Below are 19,496 nucleotides of genomic sequence, written 5' to 3'. Positions count from 1 at the left end.
TGCGTCGTGCACCGGCATTGTGTTAAGTTACCTCTTACCCTTCTGTGACAGGCTGTGTCTGTAGGTCATTTTCTGAAACCAAGTTTGGAAAGTGGTCAAGTGCATCAAAGTACTGGCTTTGGTGGGATCAAAGGGGATCGGGGCTTCTGTTCCTCTGCGTTGTGCTTGGGGGCGGGAGGCCAAGGGTGCCTGGGAAGAAAGGGAACTTGTCTTGAACTCTCTAGAAATAGGTATCGTTGTACGTAGCTTTGGAAAATCATCGAAATAATATTCATTGTAGACAGAAGGTAGAAAATCTAGATAAGCAAGTAAGAGAAAAAGCAAAAGAAAACAGACATAGTCCCAATTCAAGGGATGAGGTGTTAAAAAAATTCATGTACATCATTCCAGAGTTTTTTCTAGATATTGTTTTTTTATTCTTATGAAAAGTCTAGGCATACAGTAATAGAAGAGTGTAATGACTCTGCATATGCATATCACCCAGTTACAGCAATCAACATTTTGGCATGTTTGCTTCTTGTTTTTGAAGTATTTATGAGACGTGTTCCCTAAATATTTAAGTGTGCATCTCTAAAACATAAGGACATTTTTCCTGTTAACCATAAGACCATAATCATAACTAATAAAATTAACCTAATTAATGTTATCTAACCCAGGCCGTGTTTAATCAGGCTTCCCCAGTTCTCCTCAGAACGTCTTTAACATTGGATCCAAGCAAAATCACGTACTGCATTTGGTAGAACAGTCTTTTTGGTCTGTTTTAGTGTATTCATCGATTCCCTCCGTTCCCACACCACTTTTTTTTCCTACCGCATTCTGTTTGACAAGAGGGCCATTTTCTGTATGCTTGTCCCATCTTTCGGATTTATCTATTCCCTCATTTCCTGCAAACCGGACATTAGGTCTAAAAACCTGATTCAGGTTATGTATTTATTCTTTTTGAAAAAAAGTTTAAAGAGAATGAAGAGGGCCCATCCTTCCACTGTATGTGTGCCCACCACCCTCCTTTCCCCTTTTCTTTGTTAGAAAATTCTAACGGCACAGAAAGCTTCTTTCCACTTTCCCCCAAGGCAGTCGGTCAGCGGTAATTTCCCCTTCCATCTGTAAGGTTTTTGTCTTTATATGTCTAAACTGAAGAAGGTCTCATACCTTGTGCACCCTTCTTCCCCTTGCTCTTTCCACCTGACGTGTCTTGGAAACCCTCCCATTTCGGCACATACAAGTCTGCGTGGTTTTTGATACCCAGATATCAATAGTATTCCCGTGTCAATGTCGCACATGAAATGATCTGTCAGTCCCCTCTGGTGCTCTATAATAGCCCCCAGAGTGGGTGGGAACATCCTCACCCTTGTACATATGTGTGCTTGGCCCTCTGTGTGAGCATAATTAAAATAAACGCCTAGCCGAGGAAATCATGGGATGAGCACTTCCTGAAGGATCCCCCATACGCTTTCCCACACGTGTGAGACGGCCGACTAGCCCGCTTGCCTGGCCGCTGTTAACTGAGCACCATCAGTATTTTAATTTTTACAAATCTGATGGGTTAAAAACGGTATCCGGTTTATTAACTGTGTGAAAGCGAGTCTGTTTCAAATGTGTTTTCGCCATTTTCTTTTTTTCTTTTTTTTCTTTTTTTCTGCGGTACACGGGCCTCTCACTGTTGTGGCCGCTCCCGTTGCGGAGCACAGGCTCCAGATGTGCAGGCTCAGCGGCCATGGCTCACGGGCCCAGCCGCTCCGCGGCACGTGGGATCTTCCCGGACCGGGGCACAAACCCGTGTCCCCTGCATCGGCAGGCGGACTCTCAACCACTGCGCCACCAGGGAAGCCCCATTTTCTTTTTCAAATTAATTTATTTATTTTTGGCTGCGTTGGGTGTTCGTTGCTGTGCGCGGGCTTTCTCCAGTTGCCGTGAGTGGGGACTATTCATTGCAGTGGCTTCTCTTGTTGTGGAGCACGGGCTCTAGGCACGTGGGCTTCAGTAGTTGTGGCATGTGAGCTCAGTAGTTGTGGCTCACGGGCTCTAGAGCACAGGCTCAGTAGTTGTGGCGCAGGGACTTAGTTGCTCTGCAGCATGTGGGATCTTCCCAGACGAGGGCTCGAACCCGTGTCCCCTGCGTTGGCAGGTGGATTCTTAACCACTGCGCCAGCAGGGAAGCCCCTTGGCCATTTTTAAAAATTGCTTGCTTTTTATGAATGAACTGTAGAATTCATTCCTGACTTCAGTTGTTCAGTGGCAGGCACCAGGGACGGTGTCGTTTTAAGTGGGAAACAGGGAGGAGGTTCATGGTCTGGTGGAGGCTCCACCACCTCTGATTCGTGAAGCCCCGGAGACGTGAGGTTCTCTGTGTACGTTTTCCTTAATTCTCCTTTGATTACATGGGTTTTGTTACACGCTCCCTCCGAGGGAAGGTCGTTCCAGCATCTGGCCGTTACCAGAGGCCAGGGGCCCCTTTAAGCAGAGCTCCATGTGGAGCAGAGCGTGGAGAAGGGTCTGCGGGCTCAGGCCAGGTGTTGGCTGCCTCTTCACCTTACGCTGCCCTCTGCCCAGCAGAGCCCAGGCCACCCTCCAGAGAAGGAAAGCATCCTCCCAGGTCTGATTTCCCACGGGGTGGTCTGTCCAAGCGTCCCTCCCTTCCACACCAGTGCCCCGCCGGGACCACGCCACCAGCTTTCACTGGACGTTTGGGGCCCCTTAGGGCCTGGCCATCCACCACCCTTCAGTCCCATCTCAGTGTCAACGGGTACAGAGCCCGTGACTGAATCCTGTTTAAACAGGCGACTTAAATTTGTGTTTTGGTGCGTGTTCCCTGTCAGACGTTTAGTCCACACTTAAAATTGCTTAAAACAGCACTTGCAGCATTCCCTTGGAATGTTCTCGGAGGTGGTGAGCTTTGTTTTTTGATGTTAGGATTTTTTTTCCCGCAGTAGCGTAAGAGTTTTTAAACCGCGGTGTGGTGATTGAGGAGAATTGAAGTTGTAACTATCAAGTAATGAGAGGAGCCCTTTGAGGACCTTAAACGTGATCCCAAAATACAGTCTTCCGCCCGGTGGTTTCTTTTCCTTTCTTGTTTTTTTTAAATAGCTATTTTTTAAAAATGTATTTTAAAAATGTATTTATTTATTTTTGGTGGCGTTGTGGTGGCTTCTCTTGTTGTGGAGCACGGGCTCCAGGCGTGCGGGCTTCAGTAGCTGTGGCACGCGGGCTCTTGAGTGCGGGCTCAGTAGTTGTGGTATGTGGGCCCCGTTGCTCTGTGGAACGTGGGATCTTCCCGGACCGGGGCTCGAACCCGTGTCTCCTGCATTGGCAGGCGGACTCTCAACCACTGAGCCACCAGGGAAGTCCCTGCCCGGTGGTTTCTAAGGCCAGACTTTGGAGAAGGCCATGGATTTTCTCCCCTGGAGAAGGCTCTAATGTAATTTTTCATTGAGTTTCTGGGGCTTCATGGACCCTCTGAAATTTTACCTTAGAACCCTTCTTCCTGAATTATTGCAAAGACATTCATTTTCATGTATTGGTTCAGAGATTTTTGTTTTAGCCTCAGAGTCAGGCCTTGCATCTCAGACTTGGTTGTGAGATATATTGTTCAGATTTTGAGGTTAGAAGGAGGCCGGGGTTTGTGTGTGTGTGAGAGAGAGATACAGGAGGCCTGTTCAAATATTGGCAGCTTTGTCACTTTACAGGTCCAGTGTTTATTTGTGTGTTTTTTTGTTTTTTGTTGTTTTGTTTTTTTTGTTGTTTGGCTGCACCGCAAGGCATGCAGGATCTTAGTTCCCTGACCAGGGATCGAACCCGCACCCCCTGCAGTGGAAGCACAGAGTCTTGACCACTGGACCACCAGGGAAGTCCCACATGTCCAGTATTTTAAAACCCATAAAAGAGGCCTCTTGTAGCTGAAGGAGAGAAAGTGATGGGCAGGTCTAAAAGGAGCTTGCAGACAACATTTCGCCAAAAAGTTAAAATCTGAGGGGGGGAAATGTCAAGCATATTTGAGAAAAATGCCAAATCTGCAGTGTTAATATACAATGTTTCCAAGTGGTTGCTGTTTTATCTCCTCTCCAATGAGGTTATCCATGTGGAAACAGCCAGCTGAGCAGGTTCTCAGTATATGTGAGCTGAATACATTTCTGAGTTTCAGAAATATTTTGTGTTCATGGCATTTCCCTTCTGCTAAGGTTTTTTATACACTTGTATTTTAACCCAGTATATTTTCAACATACCAGAGTATAAAGCAGAAGGTCAAGCTGTTACCTCAGTCTTTAGAATTTTGGTGTTCTGTGCCTTTTCTTTTACAAATATTATAAAGAAGGAGGGAAAAATCTCTTTTTACAGGAGAATAGTCTAAAAAAAGCATATAAGGTATCTGTGTTAGAGCACCCATGCGTGCGTCACACAACGTTTTAGATCTAGCAGAGGCTGCTCGTTGAAAGGCAGAGTTTCATTAACAGCAACAGACGTGGCAGAAGTGGAAATGTTGGTCTATTTTTGGATTTCCTCTGTGTTTGCTTTGAATTCATCTGCTGATCACCTCTCTGTCTGTGTTCACCAAGCCGCCAGGCAGTGCTGTGCTTGTCAGAATCATCCAAACTCAATAGACTCAATCCAGGGAGAGAGCCTGTCAGCGCGCCGGAGGAAGGTTCTGATGGAATGCAGGATTTGTGTCAAAGTGGAAGGATGGCTTAGAGGGAGGTTAGTTACATAACAGCGCTCTCAGACGGGGACCGAGGTTAGAGCTCTTAACCAGAGCTTGCAGACGTTTTGGGTGTTTTACTTCTTCCTGCAAGTTACCTGTAGTGCCATGCTTGCCTTTAGCGTCTGTTGTAGGGCAGCCCTGGGTATGTGGGGTCGCCTGGTATTGGCACACTTGCTGACGGAGGGTGTAAATGCAAATAAAATCTTACTCTGAGGTACCTTTTCCAGTTAGGTGAGGAGTTTGGTTTTTTCCTTGTTTTACATTTTCACAAACTCCCCAGACTGGTTTATTTTTTTGTTTGTTTGTTTTTTGTTTTTTTTGGCCACGCCACGCGGCTTGCGGGATCTTAGTTCCCTGGCCAGGGATCGAACCCAGGCCACAGCAGTGAAAGCGCCAAGCCCTAACCACTGGACCGCCAGGGAATTCCCCCAAACTGGTTTAAGTCAATGAGAAGCCCTCCCCACACTCCTACCCGTCAGTGCTTTCTCCTGGTGACTGAAGATGCTAGACCAGGGTAGGGCCTGCAGGGAGTGGGTGTAGGACTGGGCAGGTTTACTGACCTGGTACCTGGCCAGAGCTGGCCAAGAAATGCCTGGGCAGGGGTCTTCTGCTCAGGCTGGGGGGCTGAATTCAGGTGAAGGGTGCTCGTTTTCCTTCCCCCTCCCACTTGCTGGGTGGCATGCTTTAGGGTACAGCAGAGCTGCAGGTGTCCCCAGGTTGCCGGGCGGCCTCCTTTTCCATCCCTCGCTCCTCTGCAGCCAGTAGAGATGGGGAAGGAGGAGGGTCTAGAGGAATGGGTGGAGGTGGAGGAAGGTGGGAAGGCCCTGCCCTTTTCTAATGGAGGCGATGAGGGCAGAAATTGAAAGCTAGGGAGAGAGTAAGCGAAGGGCGACTCCATAGGTCTCCCCTCGGTCTCTGGGAGGTGTGGGATTGTTGGTGAAGGAATCAGGAAAGGGAGACAAAAGTCCCAAGAAGGAAAGGGCCGCTGGGCTGGACACACTGTCCTCGCCTCACCCTTTCCCCTTAACTTATCACAAGCCTCTGGGGGAAGAACACAGAGGACTCGGGTATCAGTGCCCAGGGCTCCCACGTGGGAGACTGGCAGTAAATGTTTAGAAGTCAATGGCAAGGAGGGGTTGGGAGAGCAATTATGTAACAAAAGACAGTTTTTCTTTGATTGTCATCAGCTTCCGATGTCCTGCGGTAGAACCTGTGTGTGCCCACTGCCCAGGTTAAATCATTGCCCCCATTTGCCCAGGTTTGTCCCCACTATGAACTTCTTTTTCTTTTGTTTTGCTGCTTTTCTTTTTTTTTTTTTTTTTTGCGGTACGCGGGGCCTCTCACTGTTGTGGCCTCTCCCGTTGCGGAGCACAGGCTCCGGACGCGCAGGCTCAGCGGCCATGGCTCACGGGCCCAGCCGCTCCGCGGCACGTGGGATCTTCCCGGACCGGGGCACAAACCCGTGTCCCCTGCATCGGCAGGCGGACTCTCAACCACTGCGCCACCAGGGAAGCCCAATAATACTTTTAATTTACAAAGATGGTTAAACTTCAACTTTCATTTTAAATTAATCCTTTTTAGGTAACTTCTTTTTAGAAAGAAAGATAATCAACCTCTCTTTAAAATTTTAGAATAAAATATGCTAAGGCTCAAAGATGCAATGTAGGAGGGAGATACCTTACAGTTAAGTAGTATCCAGTGTGACTTCGAAGGTAGTCAGTCTCACGTACATCGTGGCTTCAGTTAGGTCAAGTACTGGTTGCAGCCCAGATCTGTCTGTGCTACTTACTTCCTACTCAGCATCTCTGCTTCAGAGTTCCAGACAGCTCTCGGTGTCCAGGGCCAACCTCCCCGCCCCAGCCCGACAGCCCCGAGCTCTTCGGCTGGTACCCCTGAATCTCGTTGAACAGTAAAACCATCCTCTCATTCCATGAGCTGAAAACGTACGAGTCATCTTTGATGCCTCCTTCTCCTTCAGTCCTACATCCAGCCTATCACCAAGCCTTATCAAATTTCACCTCATTTTCTCAGTTACTGTGCACTTCTCTTCCTGTCCATTAGCACCACCCTAGTCGAAGCCCCAGAATAACATGCTAGCGGTTCTGTTTGTTCCATTTTGACCTCCTTCCACATTTCAACTGGAGAGAGCTGTTGAGAATGTAAATCTGATTTTGATCCAGCCCTGCTTCAGCGCTCTCTGTGGCTCATAAGCGGTAACTGTCTATACTTCGGTATAATCAAGATTAGATTGTATTCAACCAGCTGATGCTAGGGTGTGAGCAGGTGTGCCCAGACCCAGCCTGGTTTCTAACTGAGCCCGTTGCATGTAGATTTTTGCAGCCCTGGGGTTTTGATGCTGTGCTTTCACTGTTGCTTGTCTACCTTCCCACCCGCCATCAGCACAGAGAAACAGTCAATAACACCTGCATCACAGCTCAAATATATGGAGAGAGAATAGAGAATCTGTACACACACAAGTGAATCTGTCAGTACACTTTAAAACGTTCTCGTTAAAATTCTGTGTGAAATGCAGTTGTTTTAAATTTTTTCATTTTGAAAGGTTTCAAGAGTATATGATAGAGAAAACAGTACAATGGAAACTCCTATATGCCCACCCTGGATTCAGCAGTTATCAAGAGTTTGCCACATTTGCTTTCTCTTTTTAAAAAAATATCCTTTTGAAGTATGTTAAACCCCAGGTATCATGTGTTGAGAGCTTTTTAAAAAATTACAGTATACATAATAGTTTTTAAGAACAAGACATATTGGACATTGGTTAGAATATCTGAAGCATCTGTGCAGAATAGTTTGTAAACCGCTGCTCAATTCCAGCCATAAAGGAATCGTATAAAAAGATGTGTGAGTGCTTTGAAAACACTCTCCCAGTGATGCTTAGTTCTTTGATCCTGGATTAGGATTACGGTCAGGAAGTAGGATTAGATGGTCACCTCTGAGTTTCCCTTAAATCATGAGATACTATGATAATAACCAGTTTACTCAGTTTTTGCTGCTACTCTATTATCGTTTCAGATATATGTCAGGAAAGCACTATCTTAGTTTGTGCTTTAAAGAAATACCTTCATTTACACCTTCCTGACTGCAGAGTTTCTCCTTATAAAACCCCAATTAAAAAGAATCTTTCATTTTCACAAATGATTTGAGAAGATTCCTGGCCAGCTTATAGACGAAGCTTCTAAAGAAGAAGTAACTTTATTGTTTTATGATTTGTGTTTTAGTAAAATAAGGGCTGTTTGTTCATAAAGCCACTTTTCTATCTCTGCTTTTTCTAATTAGTTTTTTTATTTGGCTCTTTCCATTTTTAAGTGTACAGAGAAGTTATTCTGAGCAGGCCGTGATGACTTTTTCATTTAATTTTAAACCAGTCCAGTTATTTAAACTCTATTCTGGGGAAGAGGGAGTACTTCACATCCAGAGATTAAAACCCGCTTACTGCATAAAATCCGGACCCTGAAACTCTCAGGCAGTGCCTGAGAACCGTGTCCATGCCAGGTGAGATCCCTGTTACCTGAGTTGTCTGCATCCAAAGTTTCTTCCAGACCAGTTGTTTTAACCTGCGGAATTTTAACATCATATTAATATGCTTTGCAGAGGGCCCACGATCTATTTAGCCATTTCCTGAGTAGCTCTGTTTGGTATAATTGTTATTTGTGTGACTTGGATAGCACACACACAGCGTTTGGGCTGGGAAGACTCGCTTTAGAGTGTAGTACCAGCCGTCCGCCGTCAGGCCACGCCGCCTTCGTTGCGGAACCTTAGGGATGCTTTGTACAAGCAAGGAGGGCAGAGCTTGCCGTTTGTGCGGCTTCAGCTGGTGGGGAATAGTCACCAATGCTGAAAAGGTAATTTGTTAACAGACGGCTTTTGTGTTTTGTTTTAGACTCACAAGAAGTGGACGAACAGCTGGTAGCAGAAGTGGTTGAAAAATGGTCGCCCGAGGCTGGTTCTAGACCCTCAGAAAACGAGGCAGCTCAGCACACTACTGAGTCTTACTCAGTCAGGGGTTTCAGAGAAGAACCTGAACACGATGTGAGCAAAATCTCTGTCGTGAGGCCATTTTCCGTAGAAACCAAGAATTCCACGGCGCCCCGGGGGCCGCCTGGCCCAGCAGCGGCTCATGGCTGCGTGGCCGCGGCCCTAGGCCAGGCCGGGCCCTGCCCCCGCGCGCCGGGCGCCGCCCAGGACCAGGCAATGACCGAGGGCGCCATGGGGTCCACGCTGGAGGCCTCGGCGGAAGCCGACCCGGAGGCGGGAAGCCCGTGTCCGGAGCCCGGGGCCAGCAGAAGCAGGCTGCGGAAGCCCAGGCCCGTCCCCCCGAGGAAGAAGGCGGCAGGCAGCGGGGTCTCCGAAGCCCACCCCGCCCCGGAGGGCGCGCGTCTTCCCCGGGTGGACCACCAGTCCGGTTCCGACGGAGAGGCTGGGAACGCCGCCACCCCTGCCCTGCTAGGAGGTGACAGGAGCCAGAAGTGTCCCCCCGACGTGAGGGAGACACCGTGTGCCCCCGGCGGAGACACCCGCGACTCAGGGGCTGAGCTGCCGGAGGCCGTGAGGGGCTCCCCTCTGAAACTGGAGTTTGACTTCACGGAAGACGTGGAGACTGTGGAGTCCAGGAAAGCCCTCCCGAGGAAACCCGGCCGGAAACCGGGCAGCAGGGTGACACCCAAGGTTCAGAAAGACGGCGCCGGGGAGCCAGCAGGCGCCCCAGGGGCAGGGGCGTCCTCAGAGCCGGGTCCCCGCCCCTGTCCCGGGGAGAGCCCCGACTTCGGGCCCTTTGGGGGCCACTCCCCGCTGCAGCGCTCGCCCCTGCTCTCAGCTCAGGGCTCCTACCGCTTTGACCCAGATCACTTTGACGAATCCATGGATCCCTTTAAACCCGCAATGACTTTAACGAGCAGTGACTTTGGTTCTCCCGCCAGTAGTCATATTAGTGAAATCTTAGAATCACCCAAGAAGGCAAAGTCGCGTTTGATAACGTGAGTGAGACGGGCGTGGGCCTTGTGTTCTGGGTCCTCTTTGTGGGTTTGGCGGCCACTGCTTTTGGTTTGGGTGAAGGTGCCCCGGGGCAGACGCAAAGCTCGTAACCTCGGACTGCAGTCTTCACTGTTTTTGCCTAACTCTGGTGTGGAATCAGAGATACCTGAGGTTTCCTTTTTAGATGTCTGCTTTGCTTCTGAATCCTCAGTTTATTCAGCTGAGTTCTTTTTCCCCCCACCTTGGGTACTTTTTTCCTATTAAAAAAAAAAAAAAGAATGTCATGGGCTAGGCAGGTAGAGATTTGATGGTTTTCAGAAATCCTATCTGAGCTGTCGGGAATCGTTTTATATACAGAATTCAGGTGTCAGTGCTAGCCACCTTCTTCAGCTTCTCTGTGGATGAAACAAGAATTCCAGGGCTGCAGGTAAACTGTGTAGTATCAGTAACAGGTGGGAAGGGGTCTTACAGAAGTCTTTTCACTTGAACAGAAAGCTGTGATTTTTGTTGGAAACAAACCTACCACTAAAAGTTAGAATTCTTATGTCTCCTGGTAAAGCTTCTGGCTCTTTCAGAAAGGAGGTGAGTTTCCAAAAAGAATCAAGACTATTTTAAACAATTGCGTAAATCTGACTAAATTAGGCTGTTAGTCTTCGTTGTGTGAGATCCCTCTCCCCACCAACCCCCCTTCTCCTGGGAAATCTGAAGTCACTTTTGCAAGGTCCTCGGAGTTCTCTCGGAGTGGTCACCCCCAGGCCATAATTCCACGTCACATTTCAGGTTAAACTTGTCACAGGGTGATCTTATCACAAAACTTGAGTCGATGACAATCTATTGGTATCTTCGTGACCCTGTGACATTTTACTAAGAATTAGATATAAAGAAGGGCCAGTGGGGAATTCCCTGGCGGTCCAGTGGTTAGGACTTGGCGCTTTCACGCTTTCACTGCCGTGGCCCAGGTTTGATCCCTGGTCAGGGAACTGAGATCCCACAAGACGTGTGGTGTGGCCAAATTAAATAAATAAAGTATTTAAAAAAAAAAAAGGGCCAGTGACATGGTGGATGAAATATGAAAAGGGAGGGTGAGAAGAAGTACCATGTTTCTCATTGTCACCACAGTTGTATTGGCGAAATGCTTTTCAGCGTTAATGTGATGTAAAGAAAAATACTAGATGGTGTGGTGATTGACACCAGAGAAAAAGGGTTAAAGAGCAGAAAGTATGAGGACCAAGAAGCTTGAGCACTGCAGGAATGGATTCTTCAGCATCCCCAGAATATTCCCCAGGACGTCTAAAGGGAATAAAATGTCATCAATAGTTCTTGATCTGTTCTTTGATTATAGACACACAGTTAAATGGTTGCTGAAAAATATTATTGATCAGGTGACCTCAAGGTGCTTTTCTGTGGTTCAGGTTAGTTACCTGTGTCTAGACGATGCCCGGGGGACACGACGGCCAGGTCTTTGCCTGGGTTCTTCCTAACCTGGGGTCCCCTAATTGTGGGCAGCCCTGCCTATCAGGGTTGATAAGGGGTCATTGGGAGCCTCCCTTTCAGTTGCTATTGAAGGTGTGTAGCCAGTGCATTCATGTTACATGAGACTAAAGTGACTAAAGTGGGACCAAAGGGAGGGAAGTTTATCCTACATCTTGTTTTCAGTAGTAAGAAGCACCCTCTCCCAGTCCTACCACCCTTACCTGCTAGCATTTTCCTCCTGTTCTGTTTTTTTGGTTTTTTTTGTTTTTTTTTTCCGGTATGCGGGCCTCTCACTGTTGTGGCCTCTCCCGTTGCGGAGCACAGGCTCCGGACGCGCAGACTCAGCGGCCATGGCCCACGGGCCCAGCCGCTCCGCGGCATGTGGGATCTTCCCAGACCCGGGGCACGAACCCGTGTCCCCTGCATCGGCAGGCGGACTCTCAACCACTGCACCACCAGGGAAGCCCTTGTGTGACTTCTTAAAAGATGACGTAATTGGCATCTCAGATCCTTCTTCTGTAAACTAGAGACATCATCCTATGATTGGGATTTTTGTGGGTCAAATAAGATAAATTATGTAAAATCGCTTGGAGTTTCTCAGTAATATACACCTACCGGAGATATAAGCAGATACATTTTCAATTATATTTTCATTCATGCATTGATTGCCTTTAATCTAGATGACTAGACATTTAAGAGTAAACATACTCGGCAGTAATGCCGTTTTTTTACATTTATAAATATTTGCAAGTTTACTTTTCATCCATAAATTTGACCGTGTGACATTTCCGAGTGTTTCTATCACTCTCTTACTTCTGAGAATCGTTCACTCACCAGTGATAGCATTCATGAGTATGACATTTTTAATTCACATCTCACCTCATAGAAAGAACTTTGCAACCTTTATGTCTGCCAGACTAGAGATAAATATTCCAGGCTTTACATGATTTTTTTCTCCATCTGTCTGTCTCTTTCCCGTCTCTAATTTTGTTGGTGCATCAGGACTACTGAACAAGTGAAATTTCTCTGTTTTCTGTTGTAAGTACTCCTGTTTCTGCCTCTCCCTGGAGCCCTTGGCAGTTCCTCCCCTACCCTCCCCGGACCATCTCTCCATAGCATGTTGGCTTCCCTTTCTGAGTTGGATCTTCTGATGATTTTTTTGCATTTCATTTGCCACTTCCTGAGCCAGCTTATTAGCCTTGCCGTCTGTACCCAAAGGCTTGGAGATGGGGCCCTCCCACCTCAGGTGCGAGAGCTTGCGTCCCCGGCTTGACACACGCCTCGTGCGGCGCTGTGATGCTGCGTGCTGGCTTGGCCCTACTCTCATCCCCGCAGCGGCTTGAGGAACTGCTCTGCTGTTTCATGTCAGGAACGACTGACTTTTTTGATAGGATGAGGCTGCCGCCTTGGAGCAGGGAATACATTTTACCGAGTCAGCTCAACCTGAGTTTGGTGGCAGGGGTGACACTCAGGCGTTAGGGAAGACAAGCAGACGTACCGAGGTGGTGGTCCCTCTTCTGGTAGCCGTGCTGGTCTTTGTTTTTGCCCCGCAAAACAAGAAGAACTTGCAGTTTTGGTTGGGGGTGGGGTGTGGTCAGAGCGGCGGTGCTGTAAATTCTAAGTTCATTACAACAGAACAGAATCTGGATAGTCTTCAGATCACAAATTACGTGCTGGTTTAAACAAAGCGGGCGGTTTGAGCTTCCCCAGTTCCGGCCGTGACGTTCGTTTTCCATCTCGCTACTTAAGAGGAATGGTAACAGTTTGCTCAGACATTTTTATTTTCATCCTTTCTGTTGCCCACAGTCCTCCTCTGTGAGCACGCAGGTCTGGAGCTGTCTTCCCAGACTTCTGTGGCTTTTAGCGCAATAAAGAATTTTTAAAGAATGTGGTCCGGCGTGGTAATTTTTCTGGTGACTTATCAAAGCCAGGTGAGCGCGGATCAGATGACCCGACCGTCTCCAGGTACTGGGGCTGCTCTCGGAAGAGCTGTTGGTGGCTGCTGGCGCAGAGTTACAAACCGTAGGGGCCCGAGTGCTGGTGTTTAGCTACCCGCAGAAGCAAGTGAGGAGGTCACTGAGTTACAGTTCTTTGCTTGCCCTGCCTCTCGGGAGAGGATTCAGAGGCGGGAAGGTGTTTGTTCCCATCTCTGATGCGTGGACGTGTGACTCGCGTGGGGCTGTGCGCTTTGGCTTGTGTCTGCACACACCGCTGTCTGCACCATCTCACAGCTTGGAGGTTGTCAGTGTGATTCCAAACCGGCCCGGTGTTCTGTTTGTTTTTTTCCCAGGAGTGGCTGTAAGGTGAAGAAATACGAAGCCCAGTCTCTTGCTTTGGATGGGTGTTCTCAGGTAAGTCTGTGTTCCTCATCAGAGTGGTGATGAATGAAGATTTTCCAGTGGGGATCTGAGGACTCAGCTTTAAGGAAATCAGTTCCCAAATCCTTGACTTGCTAAGCTGATCTGAGAAAGGGCTCTGAAGATAAGGGAACCGTTCCTTCACAGGTACCCTTTTCGCACTTTTTTGTGATAAAGTTCCCTCTCACCCGTTCTCAAACCTACTAGGGTGCATCACCACTGGGTGTGAAACCTCTGGGCACCAAAGAGGGGATTTGAAATACTGGTGTAAGTTATAAGAAGGTGATTGACTCCAGTGACTGGATAATATATTTTTAAAGTCAGATGGTTTTCCAGTTCATTGCTTTTAGCAAGTTAGGAGAACCTGAATTGTCAGCTGATAGATTATTAAAAATAATTTTTGACACCGTGATATGTCAGTTATATCTCAATTAAAAAGATAATTATTTGGACTTCCCCGGTGGTCCAGTGGTTAGGACTCCACGCTTCCACTGCAGGGGGCTCGGGCTCGATCCCTGGTCGGGGAATTAAGGTCCCCCATGCAGCACGACATGGCCCAAGAGGAAAAAAAAAAGATAATTATTGATGATAGAATTTTTTGGAACATAATTTGGAAAGGAGTTCAAAGAACTGAGACATTTCTATTACAAACTTCGTTCTGTTTCACCTATTTATTTGTATTAGTAAGGCTTCTGGCTTCTTGATTATAATTATAAAAATGGAAAACAGGAATCAAATTGATGCTGACCTTTGTTTCATTCCAGCAATAAATATTTGTCCATGACTATATAATTAATTGGGAAACAAACACACACACACACACACACACACACACACACACACACACACACACACACACAAGCAAACAAAAGAAAACCCGGACCCATTTGATTGCAATGAAGTCCTTTTTTTTCTTCCTTTTTAAAACTTTATTCCAGCCTAACCATGATTACAGAAATACAGTCATTGCATTTTAAGTTTAACTTATCTTACGCAATTTGGACCAAAAACTTGGTACGTGGTTTAAGATTAAAAAAAAAAAAAAGATTTGTAATTTGATTTATTCTTCATCTGTTACAAATGTATGAAGTTTCCACCTTCAAATGCTGCTAAAGCAGAGGCAGCAAGAACTATGAAAAATTTACGTTTGATTTTTGCTCCAGAAAAATAACACGTATTACCTTGTAAAAGCTTTTTAAAATTGGTGCAACAAAATATTGTCATCGATTTCCATTTTTTAAAAATTTTACTTCTGTGTTTGATTGTACTTACCAAACATTGTAAAACTTTTAGAGTAAATAGTGCCTTTGTAATTGTAGTGATAACCCCAGAAGAAAAAATGTTAACACTTAGAGACTTATGGTTGTAAAAAAAGATTAAAAAAAATTTTTTAAACAAATGTAATAGGAGAACTTTAAAAAACTTGAAACCAAATGCATTTCTTTGGGATAATTTCTTGATGGAAGTAGCAAGGAAATACAAATTCAGAGAGGAAAAGGAATGATGTAAATTTCTGACTATTAAAGGGCTTATTCATGTTCGATTTTAAACAGATGGTAAAGTATCAAATCACTAGAGTAACTAAATTGAATTAATAAGCCAAGTCAGTATTTAAAATATAATAAATTTTTTTTCTTTTCTTTTGTATCTGTGTGAGAGGATGGATGGTCTCCAAACTTACTGTGATAATTTCATGATGTACGTAAGTCATATCATTATGCTGTACCTCTTAAAGTTACACAGCGCTGTTGTGTCAATTATATCTCAGTAAAACTGGAAGGAGAGATAAGTAAACAAGCAAACAAATAAATAATATGTAGCAGATATTATAGCATTTGTGACTACTTAAGCTCGTAGTGAAAGGTTTTTAGATATCACCTGAAAATACAGTGGGGTGCATAAATTTTCCAGAAAAGTCTAGGATCTATCTATGTGAGCAAAATGTATGAAAACTCTTTTCTTCAGCCACTTCAACTTGTTGCTTATAAATTTAGGCTAGAAAAGCTTAATTTTTTAAACCTCAGGTGTGAATTACAGAAGGTAGGCCCTAGAAAATACAACCTTCCATGGTTGAGGGGCTGCAGCTTCTTCTTGGTTGGTACCCAGATTCGTGGAGAACATCCGTATGGAATGGCGGCTGCTTTGCTCTTCCTGAGATGTCGCTTTCCCCACTGCTTGCCCTCCTAAACGGTAGCATCTCATCTGTTGCCTTTCCCAGGATGAAGGAGCAGTGATCTCCCAGATTTCAGACATTTCTAACAGGGATGGCCATGCTACCGACGAGGAGAAGCTGGCGTCCACGTCATCTGGTCAGAAACCCATTGGGGCCGAGGGGAAAGGTGAGCCAGAGGACGACCTGGAGTACTTTGAATGTTCCAATGTTCCCGTGTCTGCCATAAATCATGCGTTTTCATCCTCAGAAGCAGGTATGGAAGCAAATCTTCATCTCTTTTACGTACATAAGCATAGAAATGCCTGGAAGCCTAGGGCAGGAGACACTTTAAAGAGATTAGAGAGCGGGTCCCTTGATGGATAGGTTTAGGCTGCTGGTCTGTGCTTTGCTTCTTTGCCTGGAGAAGAGACACAAAAGGGTGTCAGTGGAGCGCCAGGGACGTATGGATCTGAGTGGCAGGATGTACGGAGACACTGATGTATCAGACTGCTTGAATTCTTTCCTCATTATTTCCGTCTGGCCACATCTTCACGTGTAGCGACCTGGAACCATGTTGGGATTATTGGGCTCCTGGTTTCCCTTATAGAAATAATAACGACTAACAGGTATAGTTGCTTCCACATGCAGGCACTGTTTTAAGTGTTTTACGTGTAGTAACTCATGTCTCCTCACTAGGTAGCGTTTGTTTTTTTGGTTTTTTTTTTTTTTGTTTCTTTTTAAATTGAAGTACAGTTGATTTACAATGTTGTCTTAGTTTCAGGTGTACAGCAAACTGATTGAGTTACATATGTTTTTTCAGATTCTTTTCCATTATAGGTTATTATAAGATATTGAACATAGCTCCCTGTGCCATACAGTAGCTCCTTGTTTTTTATCTATTTCATATTAGGCAGCATTCTTTTCCCCATTATCAGAGGGGGAAAGTGAGACAGAAGTTAAGGATCTCGGCCACGGTCTCCTGTCTAGTAAGTGGTGGACTAGGGTCCGAGTTCCCAGCAGTCTTGGCTTCACGGTCTTTTAACCACAAGGCTAACGTGTGAAGAGATGGTTTTCATTACCTTCAACTATTGTAAGTTTTCCTGCGTGCAGACATGGTGGATTGAAAAAGACTGATGCTTCTTCATGTTCTCACAAGGGCCTAGACCAACCTGTGCTGAAGCTTAGTGCTGGTTTCCTCTTTAGAATATTCTAAATCCGAGGCCCTTTTCCAGGTCCCAGGTTGTATCTGCGGCCTTAACCTTCATTGTGAAGCACTTGGCACCGTGCTCCCGACTCCATTAAACATTATTAGAAACTCAGGTCTTTGGCAACATAGTTCGGTGTGGAGCTTTTATACTTAGAATTTCAAAAATAATGATCTATCCTCAAACCAGAGAAGCAGGTGGAAATCTGGACTTTGTGAGTTATCTCCCCACCTACCCAGGTCTGTTTCCCGTCTGTAAAATAAACATTCCAGGCACTGTTCCACATTTCCTCCCAGGCCTCTTTTCTGCTCTGATGTTTTCTCCGAAGACCCCGTCTGCCATTTCCTTTTGTGCCCCTTTACCCATTGCACAGGCTTACCCTTAGGACTCTCATACCTACACTTACTTCTTGTATATGAAATGCCTGTCTTCACCATTGTCCTGTAGAGATTCTGCCCATCCTTGGCGGTCTGTCTCAAAAAGGACACTTGGCTCCCACAGCATTTCTTCGTACGTTCCGTGTATTAGTTATGGAAGGTTATATTTGATGGAAGGTTATCTTTGATAAACTTCTTGAGGTTAAGGACTATGAGTGATTCATCTTCGATTTTCCTCTAGTGCAGGTGCGTGGTCCATGTTTGTTGAATTATATCCTTCCTCACTAGGAGGAAATTCCTTTGGCAGAAACTTTATGAGCTGGGGTTCTGCTAACAGAACAGCTCCCGTTAACACTGTTCGTAACTGATGAACCACATCGTGGGAGCGAGCAGGGGCCCTGGTCTTGTGGGGTGGGTGAACTGTGTCCTGGGATATCACCTTCAGCCTGGGTCTTGATAGATAAATACGAAGATGCAGCCCAAGGAGTCTCTCACAGGGATGGGAAGGAACCTGCCACACAGGTAAAATGCCCAGTAGCTGTCCGTGAGTACAGGGCAAGTGGGAACCCGGGGTTGTCCTGAGGAGTTGGGGCTTTATCAATATAGAGGAGCCACTGAAGGTTTTTAAGCGAAGTAGTGATGGTCACATTTGTGTTCTCAATAATTCACTCTCGACAGTGCACTAAAGGAGTCATTTGCGATTGCAGGTGGAGGATTGTAGCTTTAGCATTTTATGTGTTTTTACATATTTAAAAATTTTCTTCAACGAGTGCATGTTCCTTTAATCAGAAAAAGCATCGTGGTGGTTTTTTGTACGCGTTGACTCTGGTGGTAGAGCGGAGCCAAGAAAACCAGCTTGAAGGGTGTGGGGAGGATAATGAATTTAGTGTTCAGGCATTGAAATTTAGGTTTTTGTTTTATCTGCTACATTAATTCCACTGACGTACCCTTCAGGGCTGGAATTCAGATTCACTCCAACTTGGTAATAAAATAGCTTTCAGCGTTAACGGTTTCTCCTCTTTCTGAAATGACCCTGTGGTTAGTCCAACTCACTTGCAAAACTTTTCATGGACACAAGGGGGCAGCCTTGCCGTTCTCTCCACCTGAGGACGTGCTTCCGTCTGAGGCCGACGGACCGTAAGCTCCTCTGTCCTCTGGATGTTTTGGACCCTGAACACAGACGGCGCAGTGGTCAGCAGAATGTAGCGCGTCTTCCGAGATCTTGAGATGCTGTTCAGGGGCCCTTAGATGTCCTTACGGGCCTGCGCTGGGGTCTCCCAGAGTCTCTTGGTGGGAAGGAAAGGCACAACCTCTTGGGATGACTCTAAAAATGACTCTCTGTGTTTTAGGCACTGAGAAGGAGACGTGCCAACAGATGGAGAAGGATGGACCCGCCGTGCCCGTGAGTCCCCAGGCTCGTGGGGGAGGGGTGTGAGCACGGGGGGGGGGTTCAGTGTTTGTTTTGAAGCCCATGTTAACTCAGTAATTAAATTCTAGTCTGTGTCTGGTGACGGGCATAAGATAAAAATAAAGCACAGCTCCTTCACTTGAGGCGTCTTGGAGGGTGACCACTAGTACTTGGACCTGTAGCTGGACGTCCTGAGATGTCCTCCAAGTGTAAAGTGCAACCAGCATTTGACGACTTAGCGCAGAAAAGAAGGGAAAATAAAATGTCTCTAACTTTTTATACTGATAACATGTTGATGTTTTGGATCTATTGGGTCAACGAAACTATATTATTAAAATTAATTTCACCTGTTTTTTTTTTACCCTTTAAATGTGGCTACTGAGAATTTTTAAATTACATATGGCTTACGTTGTATTTCTTTCGAGCAGCCCCGGTTGTAGATTACAAAATGGAAACCAGGGTTACCCTGTGGTGAATGTTACACCAGGATGTGTCCCCAGGACTGGGCTGACCCACCGCGCGGCATGTGTCAGGAAGGCTGGATTTGAGCTAATTAAAAACAATTTTTTTTTCTTTTTAACTTTCAGGCTTACAAAAATAGTACAAAGAATTCCTATAACTCTTGCACCCATGCTCCTGAAACTTTAACCTCTCCTGTAATCAGAGTCAGTGCACGCTGGCATGGTATTATTGTCTGCTCTGCAAACCGTGTCCAGGTCTTGCCAGCTGCCCCACTAGTGCCCTTTCTCTGGCACAGGATCCAGGGCAGGACCCCACAAGGCATCCAGTGCCCGTGTTCTCAATCTCCTTTAATCTGTGACAGTTCCTCAGTCTGTCTCTGT

General features: G+C 46.1%; 1 protein-coding gene across 10 annotated transcripts in view; it reads left to right on the top strand.

Annotated features, from left to right (window-relative positions):
* TACC1 (transforming acidic coiled-coil containing protein 1) overlaps positions 1–19,496 on the top strand; it is a 112,954-nt gene that overhangs the window by 74,324 nt on the left and 19,134 nt on the right. For 8 of the 10 annotated variants that reach the window (XM_060136468.1, XM_060136466.1, XM_060136458.1 and 5 more), the window contains 4 exons: positions 8,592–9,684; positions 13,446–13,506; positions 15,731–15,938; positions 18,596–18,648. In XM_060136468.1, the coding sequence (XP_059992451.1) occupies positions 8,903–9,684; positions 13,446–13,506; positions 15,731–15,938; positions 18,596–18,648 (1,104 nt within the window). In that variant the 5' untranslated portion in view covers positions 8,592–8,902. The remainder of the gene's footprint in view (positions 1–8,591; positions 9,685–13,445; positions 13,507–15,730; positions 15,939–18,595; positions 18,649–19,496) is intronic. The other 2 variants (XM_060136463.1, XM_060136460.1) reach the window with 1 other exon arrangement.

The sequence above is a fragment of the Lagenorhynchus albirostris genome, chromosome 21, assembly GCF_949774975.1.
Source record: "Lagenorhynchus albirostris chromosome 21, mLagAlb1.1, whole genome shotgun sequence".
Lineage (NCBI taxonomy): Eukaryota > Metazoa > Chordata > Mammalia > Artiodactyla > Delphinidae > Lagenorhynchus > Lagenorhynchus albirostris.
This window is presented reverse-complemented; position numbering and strand designations above follow the sequence as displayed.